Source organism: Anopheles maculipalpis, chromosome 2RL (assembly GCF_943734695.1).
Source record: "Anopheles maculipalpis chromosome 2RL, idAnoMacuDA_375_x, whole genome shotgun sequence".
NCBI classification, from domain to species: domain Eukaryota; kingdom Metazoa; phylum Arthropoda; class Insecta; order Diptera; family Culicidae; genus Anopheles; species Anopheles maculipalpis.
In genome coordinates, this window is record NC_064871.1 from 22952713 (window position 1) to 22975657 (window position 22945).

The 22945-nt window shown below is 45.2% G+C and overlaps 2 protein-coding genes across 2 annotated transcripts in view; one reads left to right on the plus strand and one right to left on the minus strand.

Annotated features, from left to right (window-relative positions):
• The first annotated feature begins 1945 nt into the window (after positions 1-1945).
• Positions 1946-3515, plus strand: LOC126557886 (adenylosuccinate lyase). The gene is made up of 2 exons (XM_050213795.1): positions 1946-2104; positions 2175-3515. Exons 1-2 carry the CDS (start codon positions 1958-1960, stop codon positions 3477-3479), a joined length of 1452 nt encoding a protein of 483 aa, XP_050069752.1. The 5' UTR covers positions 1946-1957; the 3' UTR covers positions 3480-3515.
• A 1015-nt stretch (positions 3516-4530) lies between these two features.
• Positions 4531-22945, minus strand: part of LOC126556641 (uncharacterized) — a 40876-nt gene continuing 22461 nt past the window's right edge. The window contains exons 2-4 of the mRNA XM_050212029.1: positions 5715-10000; positions 4899-5632; positions 4531-4750 (exon numbers count right to left, since the gene is read on the minus strand). Of these exons, the coding sequence (XP_050067986.1) occupies positions 4534-4750; positions 4899-5632; positions 5715-10000 (5237 nt within the window). The 3' untranslated portion in view covers positions 4531-4533. The remainder of the gene's footprint in view (positions 4751-4898; positions 5633-5714; positions 10001-22945) is intronic.

Consider the following 22945-nt stretch of genomic DNA (forward strand, 5'->3'; position numbering starts at 1 on the left):
CAACCTAAGTGCGGAAATGACCGTTTTGCAGTGTAGCACCCACCAACCCTCCGACGATGTGCACGATAACGATGAGGCTTTATCTCGATCGACCGATCATGCCTTGTGATCAGCTCCACCCTTGACTTTATATCCAACTCAAGGTTAGTTACATCGTATCGATCGACGATTAATTGTCTCGGTGACACTGCTGTTGCACACCGTCTGTTCTGGAACCGCCGATGCGCATGGCCATAGATGGACAGCCTTCGGAGAAATTTCTCTTGCCCGTAACCCACCACCCACCTTCCAAATATGGGTATTACGCGCCATAGACGAGTGGACACCCCGTCGAGACAATTTCAAGCCTTTTGCCATTCGTTCGTTCGTTCGTTCGTTGTCATATTGGCTTGGCGGTGATTGTGTTAAAAGAAGGAAAAAAGACGAATCAGATATCTTTGCGGGCGTGTTCGTTCGTGCGGTCCATTGACAAATCATTTCCTATCTTGAACGTTCGGTTCAAGGTCGGCTGCATTCTTAAAATGTATATGAACGGAAAACTGCACTAATAATACGGATGGCGAAGAAGACGTGCGCGAGGAGCTTAAATGCGAGGAGCCTCGCATTTGAGGCAAAATATTGGAGAAGAGAGATTATTTATTTTTATTATTAAGTATGACGGCACGTTGCCGTATTGCCAAGAAGAGATATTAATGTGAAAAATTTTGTTTTCCTTTTGTATCCTGCACGACAGGAAAGAGTATCGAATCCCATCCAGACTAGCAATGATAGTTGGAGTTAGAGATAAGTTAACTCAAGCAGACCGGAAATGTTCAGTGGCGGTTCGAGCGGCTGAAGAACTGATCAAGCGGAAGAGGCCGTAGGCGGGATGAGTTGCCGGGGCCTACCTCCATCAAACATTAGAGGCCCTCGGCGGCCGCCTACTATGCACACCGTTACTGATAGTGTGTATTCATGAGGCCAATTGGTAGCGATAACGGTCACTCACACACCGCAGAATCGCGTTTCACATCCCTTTCGCATCGTTTCCGCTGGACTGTGGCTTTTCCAGCTACATACCACAAATAAATTTTTAGGGTTACAGATTTCAAGTTTTATATGTCGACCGCCCAGGGCTTGTTTAGCCAAGTACATGCTCAAATGGAGCAAATATGAAGACCAAATGCAGACCGTTTTCCATCAACTACGGTGAGAACCACATCAAGTTGTGCAGAAGCGTGCAAGCTTGTGTACAAGCACCAGTACCGGGTGTCTACTACAAAAATGCGCTTTGTTTTACTGATTTAATTACTTTTTTCAGTTTGGATACGAAAAATCGATTCTTTGGTAATATTTCTCATATATTTTTAAGAATTGTAAGCAGCCAAATTATAAGAACAAACTATTTTTTTGTTAAAAAATATGATCACAATCACCCTGTCGAATAATTTCAAGTACACAAGCCGTTGCTATAAACTTCATTTGACACCACCAGAAGCCAATCAAAAATATCGTTAACAAATTAACAAAAAATGTTTAATTTACGATAAAAATGAGCTCAATTTCGTAATCAAACGCATTTTTTGAGTTATTTCTAGCGTTATTCTTATAAAATAAACCATCATGTTGATCTTCTTAACCCAGTTTTATTCTAGTTACATTCCAGAACGGCAAGAATAGCAACAAGATGAGCGGTAAGATTGTAAACAACATGCCATGTGTTTTCTTTACGCAATTTGACCCTTATCACTAGGGCCCCCAAAACAACAAACAACGGCAACCAAAAGTCCTTGCGCCGTACGTAAAACCTAGTCGACTTATCAGATCTGAGATTGGGGCGGTACGTTACGCAGCCACAGTCAGTTACCAACAGTGTACGATCAGAGATCGGACGATCCAGTCCATTGAAGAGTGAGTTTGTGACCAGTTGCGAACTATTTGTTCCCGGCTTTTCTACACCGAATACCAATACCGAAAGATGGCCGAACTGAACGCTGAATTCCGTGGCTACCGTTCCCCACTGAGCACTCGATATGCGAGCAAAGAAATGCAATATCTGTTCAGTGATCAGCACAAGTTTTCCACCTGGCGCAAGTTATGGATTCTGTTGGCGAAAGCAGAAAAGGTACGTACCTTTTTGTTTTTGCTCGTGTTGCTATGCTGTAATGTGAATTAATTTGTACTTTTGCTTGCAGGAATTGGGTTTGGACATCACGGACGAGCAAATCCGGGAGATGGAAAAACACGTCGAAGACATCGACTTCAAGGCGGCTGCCGCTGAGGAAGCGCTCACCCGCCACGACGTGATGGCACACGTGCACGTGTTCGCCAAACAGTGCCCGCTGGCCGCTCCCATCATTCATCTCGGAGCCACGTCCTGCTTTGTGGGCGATAACACGGATCTGCTCATTCTGAAGGAAGCGCTCGATCAGCTGCTACCGAAGCTGGTCGGTGTGATCAAGCAGCTGGCACAATTTGCTATGCAGTATCGCGATCTGCCTGCGCTCGGATTCACTCACCTGCAGCCGGCCCAGCTAACGACGGTCGGAAAGCGTTGCTCCCTATGGATCCAAGATTTGCTGATGGACGAACGTGCACTGCGCGCCTGCCGGGATAATTTGCGCTTCCGTGGCGTGAAGGGTACGACCGGAACGCAGGCCTCCTTTTTGCAGCTTTTTGCTGGCGATAGCGCGAAGGTGCGTCAGCTCGACCAAACCGTCACGAAGCTGGCCGGTTTCGAGCGGTATTACGCCGTCACTGGGCAGACGTATTCGCGCAAGGTGGATCTGGAAATTGTGTCCGCGCTGGCTAGTCTCGGTGCTACCGTGCACAAGATGTGTTCCGATCTGCGGCTGCTCGCTTCGCGCAAAGAGCTGGAGGAACCGTTCGAACAGACCCAAATCGGTAGTTCGGCTATGCCGTACAAGCGTAACCCGATGCGTTCGGAGCGTTGCTGTGCGTTGGCACGGCACATGATTACGCTGCAAGCAAACGCTGCCAACACGCTGGCAGTGCAGTGGCTCGAGCGTACGCTGGATGATTCGGCCAACCGGCGACTAACACTGTCGGAAGCGTTCCTTTCGGCAGATGCTTGTTTGCTAACGCTGCTCAACATCTCCCAGGGTTTGGTGGTATATCCGAAGGTGATTGAGCGTAACATCGCCCAGGAGCTACCCTTCATGTCGACCGAGAACGTCATTATGGCGATGGTGAAGGCGGGCGGTGATCGACAGGTGTGCCACGAGAAGATTCGTGTATTGTCACACGAGGCTGGTGCACAGGTTAAACAGCACGGCAAGGATAATGATCTGGTCGATCGTATCCGGGCTGATCCGTACTTTGCACCGATTCTGGGCCAGCTCGGTAGCATACTGGATCCGAAAACGTTCACCGGTCGGGCCGCCGATCAGGTGGTTGAGTTTGTGAACGAAGAAGTAAACCCGATTGTAGCACTTTACGGTGACAAGGTCGTTACTAAGTCGGCCCAGTTGAAGATTTGATTGCAGGAGTGGGAAAACGAATCGGATTGATGTACCCAATAAAGGTTTCACTTGTTGTAATAAAGAGTTTGCTGTGCTTGAATGAATAGAATTGAATGGTTACAAGGTCACAGGCTACCAAATTGGTCTATTATGTACTTTTTATGAGACGTTCTATGATCGTGGTTGTCTCTACAGGTTTTTGTTGAGACGAGAGATCACAGTGGTGAGAAGTTTCATTCATCTCGCTGCATGAGACATATTGTTGTACAGTGCGAAACAGAAAAACTGGGCCACTAGTTTTTGAGAGAAACAAGAAAAGTTGTAGAAATAGGTAAAAGTGATGTTCTGCAAAGTATTAGGGAATGAAAATCACATTTTTTAATATTTTACGCACACCATTACGTTTTTTACTGAGTTGAAAAATAACATCAAATATCGTAACTACAGGGCCACATTCGAAAATTCATAATGTTTTATGTAAATCAACATTTTAAAATTCGGTAAAAAAACAGGTAGTGAAAGAAACTACCGGATAATGTAAAAAAAATATTGATTTTTTTTGTTTAGTGAACCTTGGAGTGCAATTATAAAACTTTGCAGAACATCACTTTTATCTATCTCTTCAACTTTTCCAGTTAGTCTCAAAAAAATAGCTCTTCTGTTCTGTTATGCACTGTATTGTACATTAAATTGTTCAGTATGAAGTAGGTGAGAGAAAAATGGACACTAACGGTTATCGTTTTAATTTTCTTGCTATATTTTATTTTACCTAACCTAGCACGATACAATGTGCGCTGTTTTGCGTTGATATATTAAGTTTCGTACATCTACTAATCTGTGACTGAGTTGACAAAATGAATAGACAATCCTGGAAACACTGCTCACGAAAAGAATATAATTTTACATCGTGCCTTCTATTAAAAACAAAACTTAAATAAGGACTACTTAAAACATGCAACTAGCTAAGGATACTACAACCATCCGGATAGCCTAAGGCTCCCGATCCATAGTCCCTCTGTGTGTCAAACAATCGGAATTTACAACGTGCTTTATCCTACTCATGTCCCGCAAACTATAGCCGGTTCTCGGGACCCTCACGTGACTGCAAGTCGTGTGGGAAAAGATTGTAATTGCTATTTAACGAACAAGACGAAGCACCCACGACGGGACTGGTGGCGGCGAGTGGTCGCTCGATAGTCATCGTTTGCTGCGGTACTTGATGGTCCGTCTGTACGCCAAGACTGCTGTAGATTTCCTTCATCAGAAATAGCATCGTATCCTCGGAATCCCTACAAAATTAATAGAGTAATTTAAATCCATTACGGAACGTCCCTAGGAAACAAATTTTGCTTCTCACTATAGTGAACAGGCGCTTCTCACTATAGTGAGAAATTACATTTTGCTCCGGTAGGAATTTTTACTTTCGCTCCTACTTACCAGTAACACACGTGACTAGTCAACGCAAACAAGTACTCGTTTATGAATTCAAACGGTGCCTCCTGCAGCACATAATCGACACGCCGCGATTGGTTAAGTTTTCCAAGCGGCAGATTCGTCTCACCACTATCGACATCGCTCGTACCGGACAGGTTAGACGTCGAGCCCGTGGTTTCAAACGTCAACTGATCCTGCAACACCTTATCCACCTCCTTCTGTATCGCTTTAGAATCGGGTCGCGTGCCCATTGCCGTCAGCGCATACACCGTGTCCAGCGTATTGCGGAACACGTCCGTTACGCGCTGTCGCAAATCGTTACCAACCCGCATCACCGTTTCCTTCAGCTCCAAATGCATCCGTTTGCGGCCTTTATGGTGTGGAATCAGTACGGGCGCCAATGTGCTCAGGTCCGGATTGATGAGAGCTTCGATCCGGTACGCCACCGGATCGTACGGATGGAAGATGTTAAAGAATCCATCGCACGTCGGTAGCTTAAAGTCTTGCCCCAGTGCATCGATTCCGCGTATCGTCACGAACATACCGATCGGTGATCCGAGCGCAAAGAACATTTTTGGTTGGAACATTAGCTGCGGGTAGGTTATGTACGGTTGGCCAGTACCGGCGGGACCAACCTCGTAGTTGATTTGTTGTGAGCATTTCCGCACCAATGGTCGATGTTTCGCAACGGCATGGTGTGGTGTTAGCGGGGAAATAGAATCATCATCTGGATTCTCCTACAACCAGCCCAAATACAATAATTATTGCAGACACCATCGGGACGATATCCCTTTTTATTCCCACCTAACCTAAACTTACCGAATTTTCCGGTTCGCTCGAATGCTTCTGTTCCACCCTCTTCTGATGGCAGAGTAGATCGAACAGTATCAACGATCCAAGCGAATGACCCGCCAACGAAACGCGGCCACTAAACGTTGGATTGCGCTGACAGAAGAGCGCATACAGCCGGTTCAATGATTTACCCACCGCATCGATAATGCTCTGGCAGAACATTGGGCTCGTGTAGAACAGCACGTCCAGCAGCGTGTCGTTGGTAAAGTGACGAAGCTTCGGAATCGAAGGAAGCGTGATCGATTTTAGCTTCTCATCGACACCGGACTCTTCCGAGTGGAGATCATCGTGCCAGGAGATGGGCAGAATCTCAACCCGTCCCACATCACCCCGATCGAACGACGAGCGATAGTGGCTTTGTACGAGTTGAGCTGAAATGCTTCGAAATTCGTCCACTACTTCCTCAACGCGCCGGAACCGCAGATCACAAGCCTCGCCAATACCGTGCACCATGAACAGTAAGTGGTCAATCTTTTCTGGCTCATCGTCATCAATGTTAAACTCGTCGATACCACGCTTCACTACCCGCGGACGGTTCGTCGTGGAAGGTACCGGAGAGCTGCCACTGCCCCAAGCGTCAGGGTTTTGTGTCTGCAGGAAGTGTACAATTACTGATGGTCCATGAAAGACGACCGTTTCACCGTTCGGGAGCGTAATACGCCTGTGCCATTCACCCGAGGTGGCCGCCTCTTTGTACTCGCGTTCGAGCAGATCAGCAACCTCCTCCTCGTACGGTACGAACCGAGAGTCGACTGTTTTGTAGAACCAAGAACATCGGCGCACCTCATTAGCGGGTCCCTTCCAGTATACCGGAGTTCTTTTCCGTTCCTTGATCGATACATCGTACCGTCCACCATCGGTGTGGACGATTACCGGCGGATTGCTGTCATTTTCTGCCTCATTGTCGCCTCTTGCTAACAGTGTCGTTAACCCGTCCTCTAGTGCCATCGAATCAGCCATCGTGAATGGTGACCAGATACTTTTCCCTTCAACTTCACGCCGATAAAACCAATGATTGTATGTCGGGCGATAGGCAATATTCGTAGTGCTCGATTCAGCAACCGATGTTCCTGTGTTGGTAGTGGTGCCATCCTGTGCACCAACGCTTGTGGTTGCCATCGCTGCCATACTGCTGTTTCCGTCGTACGTGTCGTAGGTACGGTTGGTGTCTCGCGAGAAAACTCCTCCGTCCTGATAGGCGGATGATTTAAAATCGAACAAATTATCGCTACTGAAGATCGGTTCGTTGGAAGCGTTTTCAATTGGTGTCACTTCTGGTTCGCCTTCCTCGTCGGACCGATCGTTTAAGTTACTGAAGCTACTAACGTTCGATACGGAAGCTGGTGAGACAGCTTGATCAGTGCCAGATTTTCCAGATTCCTTCACAGAATCTTTTTGTTTCCACCCGGTTGCAGGATCTAAAGTAACTACCGGAACTGATGCGTTTTCGACCGGTGCTACCGTCGCGGTAGATGAAGTCGAAATCGGATCGGCAGTGCGTCCGAAAAAGTTAAATAACGGTACGGATGAAATTGTCTGACCCGTTTTGGAGGCGTTATCTGCGGCGACGGTTTCCTGCGTGACGATCGTATTACTATTGAAGAAATCAAGCGGATTTATAGCAGGTGTTGGTTCGGGCGTTGGTTTAGTAGGAAACACCGTCGTTTGAATGGGATATATCAAATTTTCGTTGCCTAGTGATTCTTCAAACTGTTTTCCCGACGAAACAGACACTGGTGCAGTTTTTGAAGCAAAAAAGTTAAATAAATTGTTGCCGTTAGGATCTTGTGCTCCTGCTGTTGCTGCTACTGCACTTTGCTTTTCCTCTGTTTGTTTTTGTACCAAAGTTGCACGTGGTCCGGATAGATCCGGTCGGAAAATGTCTGCCGGTGGCACAGAACCAGGAAAGATTTCTGCCGGTTCGCTAAGGTTCGAGTTCGGTCGTGGTGGTGGCGACAGGACGTTTTCGCTGGATTTTGAACGACTATCGACGATAGGTTTTGTGCTACCGATTGTCGGCGGTGCTGGTTCTGTTACCAGGAACGATGGAGTGGTTTGTGTCGTCGGAACAACGAAAGCTTCGTGGGTCGGCGGTCCTCCAAAGGTAAACGTGTCAAATTGTTTTTGTACTGATTCAACGCCGCTCAATGGAACAGAAAATTGTGGAAAGCTAGCAGTGGTTGCAGTAGATGTTGCGACGGAAACGTTTTCCGATTTGTAAAACGAAGGCTCAATTACAGTGATAGGTTGCGATTGGACATTAGCAGGACTGTCCACTTGTTCTGCCCGATGTTCCTGAGGAGCAGCATACGGATTGAAAATTGTTCCTGAAAACGCAGGTTTACGGTCAGTATTTATTCCTGAACCAAGTGCATCAAGGTTGCTACTTGATGTGGGAAATAGCAGAGAATCGCTTCCTTGCTTGGCTGGAACAGATTGTTGTTGTTTTTCTTGCGGTGTCACCTGTTCCTGATGAGCAGAAACTGGAATCGGTGCTGGTTTTACACTGCTTTCTTGTATCTTCGGATCCCAACCAAAGGCAGGCTGCTGAAGTTCTTCTTTCTTATCGGAAGTTACCGGCACAAATGCAGCGGGATCGAAAATAGACACCGGTGCTATCGGTAACTTTGCTGCCGGAACTATCTGAGGCGTAAAATTAGTCGGCTGAGCAACTGCTGGAACTTCCGGATGTACGTTTCCAGATTGTCCACCTGCTGCTAACGGCGGAGGTTGATTTGGTAAAAATACCGATCCAGCAACGGGCGATACAATCGGGACAAGTGGGTTCTTGTACCGTCCAACACCTCCCGCTATACGCGAAGAGCTGTACGGATTGCTTTTCGCAGAACTAGCACCTATTTGCCCGGTACGAACGGTTGGAATTTCAGCTGGTGAGAAAAATGCCGGCGGAGGAGCTGTTGGCGCCTCAGTTGTAACTGTCGATGCTTCAACGCCCAGCTCAGGAGCGGGCGCTGTGAAAAAAGAGTTAGCTTGTGTCTGCGAAACGCCTGGTGACTGTTGTGTGAATTCAACCACAGGAGGTGGCGCAAAGAACGATGCACTGCTCAACGGTGGTGGAGCGACTGATGTCACTACAGTTGCTGATTGTATCGCTGAAGTAGCATTAACATCGACAAACTGATCCGCGATTGAGCCACTTGATATTCCGCCAACAAATGGCGACGGTTCTTCCTTTTTTTCGCTTCCGAACCCCGGTTTGGGAAGCTTCTCAAGGATGCTGTTCGGAAGGTAGCTAAAAAGAGTCGGTTTACTCTTCGGAGGTTCTTCCGCAAGTTGATGAGCTGATTCCGTTAGCTGGTTAGATGCCGATGAAAATGGCACGCCAATATCGGTTGATACTGACGGTGGTGATACAGGCGGAAATGTCACCACAGGTGGTACCGTAGCAGCTTGCAACGATGTTGGCACTGCGGAAGACGGTGGCCCTGGAGGAAGTATCACGGGTGGTACCGTGGCAGCAGCTGGAAATGATGGTGCAGCGGACGAACCAGCAATATGGGCGGTTGTGCTTAGACCGGGGATATGAGCATACGTTTTCTTCTTGCTGCCTCCTAATCGGTACGTGTTTGACAATCCGGGTACGGTTGGCGGCGGTTGCACAGTAGCCGATGGCACCTGTTCCGGATTGTAGAACGTTGGTGGTGGTGGGGGTGGTAGTTGCTGTTCTGCAGATGATTGCACCCCCAAATGCGAATGATTTTCCGGTGCGACCGGCGGGTAGGACGACGATGGGTCGCACGCGGATGAATTTATTAATGGCACTAACGACGATGACGGCGATAGTAGCTCATATGGATTATTGGGCGTACGTTGAAATTCCGGCTGCGCACCGTACGCTGATGGGTGGTCGTTAGCGTACGATAATGATGATGGTGGGGCCGGCGAGCTGCCCTTGATGACACGGCTGAAGGTCGAGAATACCGTTGACGCGACGTTCGGTAATTGAGCGGCAAACTGGGCGGTCAGTGCCGACGTTTGCTGCAAATACGATGATGATGTTGCCGACGGTTCCCCGTTGTCTCCGAACTGACAACCACTAGCGCTCGCACGTGCGTCCGTATCTTCCAAATCCTGCAGCGGATTGTAGTCGATCGTGGGCGGCAGGGAGAAGGTTTGCGGATCGCTTGTTGCGGTAAGATCGATTTCACTGAAACTATCCGTATCCTGTGGTAGCTCTGGAACGGTACCAGTCACCAGTTGTTGGGAGCTAAAGATGGCCGGTTTTGGAGGAACTGTAAAATAGATGAATTGAGAAAAAAAAGATTAGGAATCAAGGTTATAAGTAGCTTATTTTTATCGATTAAGCATTCTTTTTTTTTTGCACTCCCCAGTAGCTTATACAGATGTGTTCGAGCAAAAAAAATAAAATTACGTACTGCATCGGTCAGCACTGTAACAACGATTAGAACCGTTTACCCTTCACCGCAAAGGATATTACCTTAGCGTAGACTGCGGTGAATAATAATTGCGTTCCACTTCACAGCGGGAGAGACTTTGCATATGTAATCCTACCTATGGTTATGTAAAAAAAAGGTGTTAAATAACAAGTCAAGCAAGCGAGAACGAGAGAAAGCAGTTCTGCAGCAGCATGACGGAGTAATTATTCACTTATGCTAATATACTTTCATCCCTTCGTCGTCTCACTCAGGTTGTAGAATTAAAGTCACCAATGGACCCTTTTCTCTGAACGTGCTATCAATTTGTCGCAATCTAACACGAACGATACAATGTTAGATGTTCAGTTCTAGTTAAGAAATGGTTATGTGTCAAATATGTCTGTATGTCGGTTGCAAACTTCAAAATGTAATATTTTTTTATTGTTAATACTAAAAAAATTGATTCTCACCATCGTATATCTTATCCAAAAACTCGATCGTTTCGTGACTCATGGTAAAAACCAATTACTAATGAAGAGAGGCCCTTGACAACTTCAACACATTCCACTGTTGACCTACCTACTAGGATTATGAAAAGTAAAACCATTTGCGATCGCTAGTTTTACGGCACCCTGTTAAGCAAACACTCCTACACCCAGGTTTTTGCTTTTGCTGACAGATAAGAAAACCCTTCTTCAACGCTTTTGTCAACACACAACTATGTTTAACCAGCGGTGTGGAGGTCACCGTGAAGGTTAAGTAGTGTAGCAAACAGATAAATGTGTAACATATTTTTTTGTAATAATCTAATAGCAATAAATCTGTGACATTGGTTTGGTTAGGTGAGATATTTAGTTTTACAGTTTGCAAACCGGAAACGACATAGAACGCGATCGTTGACTTTCCCCTTTCTTGTGTTTGCCATGCCAAACACCAACAAACAGGCTCATACCATGATCACCTTCAATCGCATTTAAACCAGATGCAACAGGAAAAAGTAATTTAAATAAAATATCTAAAACAAAACTGATCATCGTCACCTCGGTAGCCGTGTGTCGGGATTGTAGCTTGCTTGTCGAACGTAAGAGAAAAAAAAAACCCGCCGACAACATATAGGTCTCACAAACTGATTTGCATTGAATCAATGTCTTCCATCACATTTGGAACGCCGGCAACATCAGCAACAAGCACCGCAACGGTAGTGACAGTTTGGAGATGTTAATAACGTCGATGACCGTCCGTACGATCATCAATTCGGTCACCTACCTCGGCCACTCGGAATCTTCTACCCTACGGATAGTTGCGTGCGCTGCATAGCGATCGTTTTTGCGTTGGCAGAACAGAATGCACGGCAGTGGAGGAAGTGGAAGGTATTGCACACAAAATTGGGCATCGTTAAAGTGCCCCCGAATTCGGGATCACAACAACACGGTTGAGACAAACGGTTCGCACCTCTTGGTCGGACCCTGCAGTTGTTGCAATTGTTCGCTTGTACGTCGAGTGGGACGACGAGCGGCTTCAACAGCCGTGCAACGTACTACTGCACTTTTGGCCGCAAGAACATGCCGCCGTCGAGACGTGCATCAATGCGGCCTCTGAAAATATTTACCGTCCCGAATCGATAAGATCATCCGCCACACGAAACACATCCCCAAGTGAGAAAAGGTTGGCTGTTTCATTCTTGCGGCAAATAATTTCGGTAAATATGGGACAGTATTCGATGGTTCGCACCGTAAGCAAGGTGTCTGAAAAATGTGACCGAGCCTTCTTTTCCAAGATGTACGGGCATGATGTCATCGTGCCTTGCTTTTGGACGAGTTTGGTGACGTTCATTGCGAAGAACTTAGTAAGAGTAAGAGACAAGATTTTTTTTTATATTATAAAAATATAATATAGTAAAGCGAGGCCCTGTAGAGGTTATTCACCGTCAAAATACACAAAGCATGCACGCGCGCTTTCTCCTCAACTTCTGCACAATTTTCAATGTCAGCGCTAACAACCTCCATATGTACCCCCGTCCATCCAGTACCGCGGTCAGTCACACGAATAGTTGACGAAATTTTAATCAAAACAAAAATCGAAAACTCCATCGCGTATAATATGCCCACGCATGCGAGAATGATGGCGTGCTACTATCATCACCTTTTTTTTTTTTTTTTGGTGGAGCCATGTGGAGCCGCACGTATGGCATACTAATCCATCAGAATGCATAATATGCCTGCTTCGAGGCTGCGAATGCGATACTCTGCCGGGTTTTTGGAACCGGCTTAGGGGGTTTGTTTATATTTTATCATGCTTGTATGCTTTTATAGTACCGGCAGGACCACCATCGACAAGGAGCAGCAGACAAACGAACGAAAATAAAACAAAGAACCAAAAGTGACAGGGTCAAGATCAACAGACGGAAGCGACGGAATCTTCCTTGCATGGATGGGGTGTTTTTTTTATCGAATGGAGCAGCCTGGTAGGATGTGGATTTATCTTTTTATATTTAATTTTCATGTATTGCGGTGTGAGCAGAGACTCGTGACCATCGTTCGAGAAAGAAACAGATCCTGCTAAATAATAAAATAGTAGTTTTTGCCAGGAAATGTTGGCATTAACACACGCGGAGCGATGCTATCAAAATAGCTCTAGAATTTATTCTCGAATCTATCTACAATCAAAGTAATTTTGAACGTGAAACCATTCTCATTTTTAACACGTTTTTAGCTTTAACGATTGATTGAAACTTCATGTTGATTTCAGTTTAAGAGAATAAGATTTGTCCCATAATTTATCGTAGCTAAGCTGAGTTGAGAGTATTGTTTCACAAACGCCATCAGCCAGAATATAGATACCAGCATTTCAGACATGGACGGTTCAATTTTGTATAACAAAGTCTATTTTGTCTAGCCAATAGACGACGAGACTTACTGTTTGAATGTTTCAGTTTGAACTGTATGAACTATTTCAGATTTTTTCGCTCAGAGCTCAGTGTACGAATTTAACTGCAGGCTCTTGGATTTTGTCTTGGTCAAAGCTATTTTAAAAAAACACGGATAACTCTGTCACATGTTGAACGTGAACAACATAAATAATACAATCATAGTTGGACGGATTGTTAGGACAATTCATGGAATGAAATGTCTTAATTATCAGTTCCAAATGTTCTTTAATGCATGCGTTTCATCGCAGAATAAAGATCATTCGTTTATATGACATTAAAAAAACGTAATTTAATGCATCTACATGTTCCATGGTAATCGTACACCATACTCTAACACATCATCACGATGATGTGCAAGAACCGTCCAAAAACTGGAACAAACAAACAAAAACCAGCTGTGGTCCGTGTCTTGATGTGCAAGAAATGCTTCCACACGCGACTCTTATCATGCATTCAGTTGTTTTTTTTTTAACAGAATCATTTGAAAAAAAAAGAGCAATCACCACTATTGCTGATCAGGCCTCATGCTTTTGGAAATCGATGATGGCCAAAGTATTCATTTCGCATTTCTTTATGCTCTCGTCGCACAAAAAAACACAATCCACTCGTTCTCTTTGTGGGCAAATAATAAACAGAACAACCTTCTTTCCTTACACCATGTCTTGAGTTCTGTTGCTGCTGCCGCTGCTGCTCCTGCTACTGCTGCTTTGCATTCTTTTCTCATATTCGCAAACACACACTCACGCACCAGACCCGGTTCAAGGAATGTGAAGGAACGCTTTTTTTTCGGAGGGGTGTACTGTAAATCTCCGTTTGGCCCGATCACCTCCGACCAAACATTCTCTTCCCCCGCCACCAGATCAGCAATGCCAAGTGCCAAATGTTACCACAGCTGGACCGCATCGAACATCATCGTACGTTAGTTATGCGTTCGAAGCGTTTCGAGCGAACACGCGGGGGTGAGGGAAGGGAATTTTTGTCCGCTGCCAGCGGGCAGAACTAACCGGAGGACCGAAAGATGAAGACGACAAAAGCATCTGTGGAAACGGATACGACCAGCATATAAGATTGCTAGCGCGCGTAAGGAATTTATTGGTGAACAGGCCTGGGACCTGGCGAAAGGCAGGATCGGGAACGAACGGACAGCGACAAGTGGAAGCAGACGAACGCAGAAAAGGAGAAAAAAAGGTCCCAAAAGTACCAAAAGAAATCAGGAATGGATGAAATTTTTTATGCGTTTTTTTTTTTTGGCAATACATAACATTTTGTTTTTGCTTTCTTCATTTCATTTCCTGATTTTGCTCCAAATTCTTTGCGTGCTCGTTATTTTTCCGTTCTATATGTGGAGTTTTTTTTTCGTCTCATTTTTTATTGGTTCATTTTTTTTGGTGTGTGTGTTCTCTTGAAATTTTCGTCCAACTCATCCAAGGCGAACAGCGAATGGTGGTGGGCTTTTGCAAAATGTTTCTTCACTGCTGCAAAGGGAAAGGCTAATAAAAGCTCAGGAGCAACAGCAGCAGCACGCTGCCCCTCAGGCATGGCACGCGATAAAATAAGAGTAAAACCGCGAGGCACACAACAACAACACAAAAACAAAACAAAACCAAAAAAAGCACAAACCAGGCACACACCTCGTCCTCGAGACCACTTTGCTGCTCTGACACCAAGAGATCTCACCAGTTTTGGTTCTTGAGAGTTTTGCCTTATTCGTCTCCTTCCAATGGCAATCCCGTTTAACCCGTTCTTTTTATTCTTCTTCTGTGTGTATTCTAATAACAGTTTAATATTGTTAGGGTAAAATGAATCAAACCAAGAAAATAGAACATTCATAATGGTTGCCATAAAGCGAGTATTTTTTCCACAGAAAAGCATTTCTTTACATTAATGCAAAATAAACATTGCAAAACAAAAGGATATTGTGTGGAGTTTCAGCTTTTAAAAATATTCGCAATCCATTAAATCTTCCAAAAGATCGTAAAAGAATGAGCGAAGCATGAAGGAGGGAAAAAATCGTGTGCCCGCATCCACCAAGCCTCAATTCGGTAGCATAAAAATGTCTTGTAGTTCCACACATTTAGAAGGTAGAAGAACGTGCCATCAACCCTTTAGACCTCCACCTCCCCCCCCCCCCCCCCCCTCTCCCCACACAGACACACACACAGCGGCCACGGCGAAAAGATTAATTTTCATTTGGCTCCCGGTTTCAGCTCGTAATTACCGAACAGGATCCGTGCTGCTGGGCATGCCAAGGAATGAAATGGATTTTCACAACAGGACAACCAGCAGGAGAAGACGCTCGAGAAGATATTCCGCACACGTGCATGCCCGGTTTGCCTTTGATTACGATTTGATGGAGTCAAAAAAAAAATACAACAATTTCGCCTTTTCCGTTCTCTTGAGCGGATATTTCCTTCCTTCCTACGTTTTGAGCAGAGGAGCCTGTTCACAGTTGACCATTTCGACGACCCATGCCCTGAAGGGATTTTTATTCCAACATCATTAATTTTTGCTTATGATAGTTCCTTCTTTTTGCATACACACAAATTCCAATCACTACAGCTCGGACAAGCTCTCGTTCAAATTGACTGCCCCTATTTCTATGTGCTCTGGCGCGGGCCGTTTGGTTTTACACGTTCCGAACGAGCATAGGGTAAAGCCGATTCTTAAGAATCGAAAGGAAACTAATGTCTACTTTCGGGAAGAATCTGTACGCTGCGTTGTTTTTCCCTTGGTATTTTTTTACATCAGGTAAAGAGACAGACTCTAGAAGCCACACACTCACACACGGTTGGCCTCATTAGTTGGTCTCAAGGACACACAGTTTCTTAGCGAAGGTGTGGAGTGCTTTGTGCATCGACAGTAGCTGCCGTGCTGCCGACGTACTACTCTTACCACTGGACACGGCCAAAATCGTACAAAAAGAAACATTTAAAAAACGGGGATTCACTAATTTTGTCCTAAAATATAAATATGGCAACGTGTGGTGCGGACCATCGACAGTTTTGTTTCCTCCTCCCCTTCCCCCCCCCCCCCCTTTTTGCTCGAAACCTGTGCTTAATTACTTCAACTGGGTGTCCACGGTTTCTGACTGGGCTGGTTGGACTGGGATGCTTTGCCTCACTTGTATCTGTGACTAGGCGCAGCTGACAAACTGAACAGTTGCAGTGACGTCAGCTGTACGGTGACTTCAACGATCCAATCTTTACGAGGCACTTGACTCAAATTATTCACCATCGCATCGGATCTCCATCAATCATGCATGGGGATATGAAGACAAACACACACACACACGCGCACGTGCGCGCATTTTGTGACCCTTAGGCACCCATTTAGCCTCATTCATGCCTTGTTTTGATGGTGGTTTTTGTTGCTTTTACAAAAAAAACCCATTCCAGTTGACCGTGGCCGACCGTGAACAACAACAAATGTTCCAAACAGTCTGCCCAGCCTGTAAAGGGACGAAGAACAAACCAGTCAGCTCTGTGCTGAACTTTTGACAACCGAGTTGTGGAGAAGGTTTGGTACGAGCGCGCGCGTCCGAAGGCGGACAGATCGACTACGAAACTGACAGGCGGAGAAATTGATGCCTAAGGACACTTCAGTTCAGTGGAACGCCCTCGATAACAGTCAATCAAGCAGCATGATCGGTTTGATCGAGCTTTTTATTGACACCCTTCATCTGGTCTCAGAAAGAGACCATGAATGGAAAACATTTCCAATTAAACCTATTCATATGTCATGAAATACTGTGTATACTAATTGTGACTGTGTTTTAAAAGCTTTTTTTTTAAACCAGAGCACAGTCAAGTGCAATTACCTTGAAAAATAAAACTACCTACCCTTTATCGTTCAAATACATTTACTATCGTGACGAACGCACACAATAGGTAAACAACATTCACGAGGAATTCACTGCCGAACAGTCGCAAATATGGACGACTTTTCGATCACCCTTCTCCAATACTCTTCTACTCAATGATAAAAATAAAACAAAACCACACACAACCACATAAGTAAACAAGCAAACGATGCACAATCTTATCAGAGCATTTCCGTAATTTCCCAACCACCACGCACCATTATCCAGTCCGTCCCATCGACAAAACATGCCATTAAAAATAGTTTTCCGCACCCACCGCTTGTCGGGACAGTTCAAGGAACGTTGCGCAATTCTCCAACCTGTTCGGAAGGTTTTGTGTTGTGTGTTTTCAATGCTAAATTTGTTATCAGCTCTCGTTTGTTAAAAAAAAAGCTTTTTTCACTCATCTAGGCGTTGTCAGGGCTATTTCCTCGAAAAGCGGTTGTGTCTGCGCCGAAACGGTGATTCCTACAGGTGACACATCACCACACTCGTTCTCAAGTGCCGTTTCAAAGGTGCGCAAAGGGAATTAGTTTGGCACACACCCCAAAACTGAGCTACTTCTTGTGCACAGAAACACTTGCCAGCAGTACCGGTCGCCTTACATCGCGATCACTTGTCGCGGCCGTTATTCACTGGGATTGTGCGGTGTGCGCTACATTAAATATTGCTTGTAGGTTTAGTACGTTTCTAGGGTGGATGTACACACGTCATACACGTATGGGAAGGACCGTACCCTGTTTGGATGGTGTTATTCCTTCTGATTTGTTGCCTCTCTTACTCCTTTATCTTCAAGGCGCACACTCTCCTTCTTTCGAAAACAGACAGGAATCATCCCCCGGATCCATCGGAGTCAGTTATACAATACCGAACGGGGAGACAGAACTCAGTACCGATCACCAAAACGTACCCACAGGCCAGTTTATGATCGATCGTCGCCCGGACCGGACACAAATAACACGCGTGTGTAAAATGATGTGAACAAACCAGAGGAAAATATTTCACATTCGCCATGCAGTGAAGTGCAGTGTAGTGCTCGTGTGAGATATTTATTGAATTTTTGAATTAAAGTGAGTGAGACCACTGTTAATGTGGAAAAAAAAACAAGTGAAGTCTGTGTGGCTTTGACTTAAATTAATCTCATTTGTATGTTACCATCAATCTGTTTGCTCCACTGATCGAAAGACTTATATTTCACAAACAAGCGACGAACCTCTCGTTTCATCGCCATACGTTGTACGTAAGTAGCAGTACACGTTATGATTATTTTTTATCACCCTGTTTCCTTCGAGCTGCGTTCACGGTCCAACCCGGAGAATGGTAGAACCTTTCGAAAGCCGTACCTTACGTAACGGGCGCGTTAAGGGAACGAAAACCTGCTGGCAAACACTATCACCGTGCGCCTCCATCGGGTGCATAGAAACTGAAAGCGCTTGTGTGGTGTGCAACACTGTAAACTGTCCTCGTTACACTCCAAGCATCCATACGTAGGAGGTAACACACACAAAAAAATGGCATTCGATCATCTTTTTTGAAACGGTCGATTAAACAAATCATCACCAGCGTAAGCCCGAAGTTAACAGCCGATCATTTATTAAAAGACAGCGTTAAGTTGCTTGCTCATGTACGTTTCACTTAAAACTAAGCACACTCACCGGTAAACACGACCGCAAACAAGTAACAACTGGCAAGGGTACAAAGGTGCACTACTGTAAAGCAATTAGACGCTGGTGCTACTATTGAGAGGGAAGTTGGATTTAAATTTACATACAAGTGCGACCAGTCCGCAAAAGGGCTGAAGCTACAGCCCTCAAACCGACGACGAAGAATTGAGATTCTTCTAAGAAGGTGAAATAAGTTCATGTTGAGAAGATATCTATTTTGTTGCAGTCACAATGATTTTGCAAATATTTTCATGCGCAACTTCATGATCAACTTTAGCTTAATTTCTTTACCATCACTCCATTTTCCAGAACGTTTGTAGAGCGTTCGTTCGATAGAAAAATAGGTCTATTTGTTTTACGTTGATTTTTTTTTGCCTTGCTTCTTATTGTTGCACTCGATGACATTTCCTTCTCAAAGCTTCACACCACCCGTGATGCATCCCGCTTACTGTTGCCATCACTAGCATGACAGCGACGGACAACATTCAATCCTATTATCTGCCTTTTGATGATCTGGCCTCGATTAACCAATCATAAGCGGTCGCACTAATCACACCATTATCAGTGCACCATTGTATTGTGCCGCGGATTTTGCCTAGCCCTCGCGCCCTTAAGCTGTCCTCAAACTCTGCCTCCCATTTTCACTGCTATTGTTTAACAAGTTTCACGTGTGTCCACATGCTTACCATCCAGACGAACCATCTCAACGTGGCATCTTTCCTTAACACACACACACACACAGATCGGATGTTGAGGTAGGCCGCGATTATTACAAAACACATTTGATTGATAAGAAACTCCTCTAAATGGTTAATATGTTAGAGTAACATATACAAAAAAAATTACCATAACAACAAAATGTATTATTATTACCACTTTGAACCGGATTGCAAATTATTGCGCTTGGGTCAATTAATTTGCCAATCAATCATTATGATTTGCCTTCCCCACCCTGTCGAACTGGTTAATTACACGTGCTATTCAAATCAATTAACGATACGGTATCTTCCACCGTATCTTCTACCGTTTACAAATGGAAGGTTACCTCCTCCCTCTTGCCCCTTGCAACCCCTTCCCGATTCCCTGTACGACGAGGCATCACGTGAAGCGAAGAGAAGCTTTCAAAGTCGCTCCCCGACCGAGTAACCTCCGAGGCTGATCGATAGTAAAATAGAAAACAATAACAAACCAAATGAGCGCCAACTCTCGGCTAGAATGTATTTTAAGCGATTGATTCGCAAGTGTAGAGCAAAGAAACAACAGCAAAAACAAAAGCGGGGTTGTGCATCATGCTTGCGGTGGAGAGATTGGTAATTAAATCTTTCCACCTGTGCGGCTGTGTTCCATAAGCCGCGCTCAAAACGATCTTAAAACGCAAACGATCGGAACGATCTTGATCTTGATGCAAGCATCTTAAACACATTGGACGGCCTGCTCCACACCTCCCCCTCCGATACCCGAGAACCGCCGTTCATACCCCATCCCGTAGTCTGTAGCGAGATATATTTACACCGAAGCCACATTACCATAATTCGGAAAGCTTATAGCGATGAGCTTGAGACACCCCATCCCCTCCGAAAACCGTGAATCAATCTTGTGTGCGAAGTGAACCGGTTTGCTCGCAACCATGCTCGGTGGAACCGGGTGGAAAATCTAGAGCGCTTACCCGAATGTGGCCCGACGAGGGACGCTAACGAGGATAATCAAGAACTTATGGCAGGCAGCTGTTCTCGGCGGCAGATTCGCTTAATTAGCTGGGCCGAAAGTCCCCGTAATGCTGATGTTCGTTGGTCGTAAGAACATAATTTAAAGAAGAAGAAAAAAAAAACAAGTCAAAGCGCCACTCGAAAATGGGTCTAAAATGTCAGACATTACGTTGATCATGTTTGGTTAAATGAATTTTCAGTATCCTGTATTTCGCTGTTCGCTCTTTGGAAGGTTAAACTTACGAAGGTGTGCTCAAACTTCCGTACTTTACCTTCCTTAATAGGCCACTTAAAGCACACCTTTGAAGGAAATAATGAGGAGTGAGTACGAGCAATTATGTAACGTCCCACTATCTTCGTTTTAACAGCAAACAACGCTAATTGTGGTGCGCACCTTTTTTTGTCAACAACACCTTACAAGCTTTCATCGGTCAGAAAAACCTTTGATGTGCCTTGATAACTACTACTCGACGTAGTTTCTCAGTTGAATTTGGGAACCAGTATTTGGAAGTAATTTTCATGCGCAATGACTATTAAATCCGCCACCCGATACGAAATAAAATACTCATTTACATATGCCAAGGATTAAAGCCACTTTTGCAGGGGTGCAAAAAAAAGGCTTTCTTTTTCTTCTATAATACCACCCCAAACAAATGAACCAACTGCCACAAATGAACTCCACCAAACGGCCGGATGAACACACCAACCCCACACGAACGAGGCTGTGTGCGATTCAACGCCGAAGCCAAGCTTCAGCAAACCCCCCGAAGGCTCCACGCTGCCACCTGACGGGCAGCAACGATGTGGGGAGCATAGGAAAGGCATCCGAATGAACGTTGGAGCAAACGAGACGGTTGGAGCGGGGAGTTGGAGTTGGAGCGGGGTGGGGAGGGGATTTGAAAGACGCGAACAAACAGCAGAACAAAATTCCTGCTTAATATCGTTCGCTTTCAGTTTCATTTTAGCGCCCGGCCGGATTGGAGGTGTTTCGCTACGCGTCCGTCAACAGATATGTGTGGCTGGTCTGTCCGTGTCTAAGTCAGTGGAACGTTACAATTTATTTTAACTTAATATAGATCGTGTGACTGTTAACGCAGTATTGCTTCGAGTGGGGCAAACTCTAACCGTCAAATACTACAATGATTTGAGTTAAATTTCGGGTTTGAGAGCAGCGTGTTCCACAACTTTCAGATGAATTTAGGTGAAGCAAAAAGTGTGTGCGAACGTGTTTGTGTGAGTTCTAAAGCTGCCTCCTTTTTTTCCTCTTGAACGTTACGCGTGTGTTTCGCTGTTCTAAATACGGGGCGATTTCGCAAAGCTGGGTCAAATTTGTGTTTACTAAAAAAAAAACCTCCGAATGCTAAACCACATGCTTCAGGCAGATGTTAATTGGAGGTTTTCGTTGATACCTGAGATTATGCTTATAGCGAAGTGAAGAAAAAGTTTTATCGAAGAAAACAAAAAAGTTTGCCGTATTTGGCGACAATGTGATGACGAGATGATGTGATGTGAAAATGAAGTTTCGATCGCGAGCTGCTGAAAATGTGAATGTTTTGTGTTTAAGGCGATCGGTTGCAGTGATGTTCATCGAGTCGCATCCAGATACGTGAATGGTTACGGTTAACCACAAACGAAATTAGATTTGCAACTTTCAACGCTTTTCATTATTTTATGATTTTTCGGTGAGAAAAACTGTGGTCAGTGCTTGGTATCGTGTGAGTTCCTAGATTGTTTTTTGGCACACGCCAGTAGTTTTGCCCGTTTGCAAGCAGGCAGTGATAGAGTTTGTGTCAGTGTGTATTGTTTCCCCCAAGATAAGCAAAGAAACGCCGAACCTTGATCGCGGCATCGATCCCCCAAACGCAATCCAACACCTGGAGAGGTGCGTTTTGATCGATGTTTCATACACACACACACCTCCTCCCGACGACCAACTTCACACGATATTTCATGCACTTGCCGCCGACCAGACTTCACATTGCAAATGTTCGAGCACATTTGATTCACACCACGACAACCGCGGAATGCAATCGATCTACGCGTGGTAGCAGCAGCAGCAGCGACTTTGCGCGCAAGTACGCTTAGAGAGCAGTCACAGGACACACTACACGACCGGCTCTCGATCGATTGAAACGATCTCGCTGTACACTTGATATGCCCCCGGCCTGGTTCCGTCGCACGTGGGTGTGTTCAAGCTGACGAAAGCAAGCCAGTTATCGTTTGCCAGGGCGCAACTACCACAGCAGGTTCCTTTCGTTTGACATGTACGCGCACAACAAGCGATCTGATCTGATCTGATCGCCGATACAATAGTTGCACACGCGTCTAAATACGCTACCAACAGCTGTGCTGGTGTCGTTGTAAGTCACCGATCCGCGATGGTGAGATATTACGGACACCATAATGGGAGAAGTTATTCGCTCCACGAACTGTGAGACTTGGCGTTATCATAAGTGCGTCTCATCGGAAGGTTTCATCACAATGCTAAGCTTCTGCTTTTTCGGTTGCTTATTCCTTGGCCCGTTTGTTGCCAAACGTTACGTTAGCGATTTCTTGTATTCCTTTTCCACCCGTGTGGAAGTCGTAAAGTTGTCCATCCGGCCGGAGTCGCGCACAAAGCGACTCGGAGCACAACAAAATCTA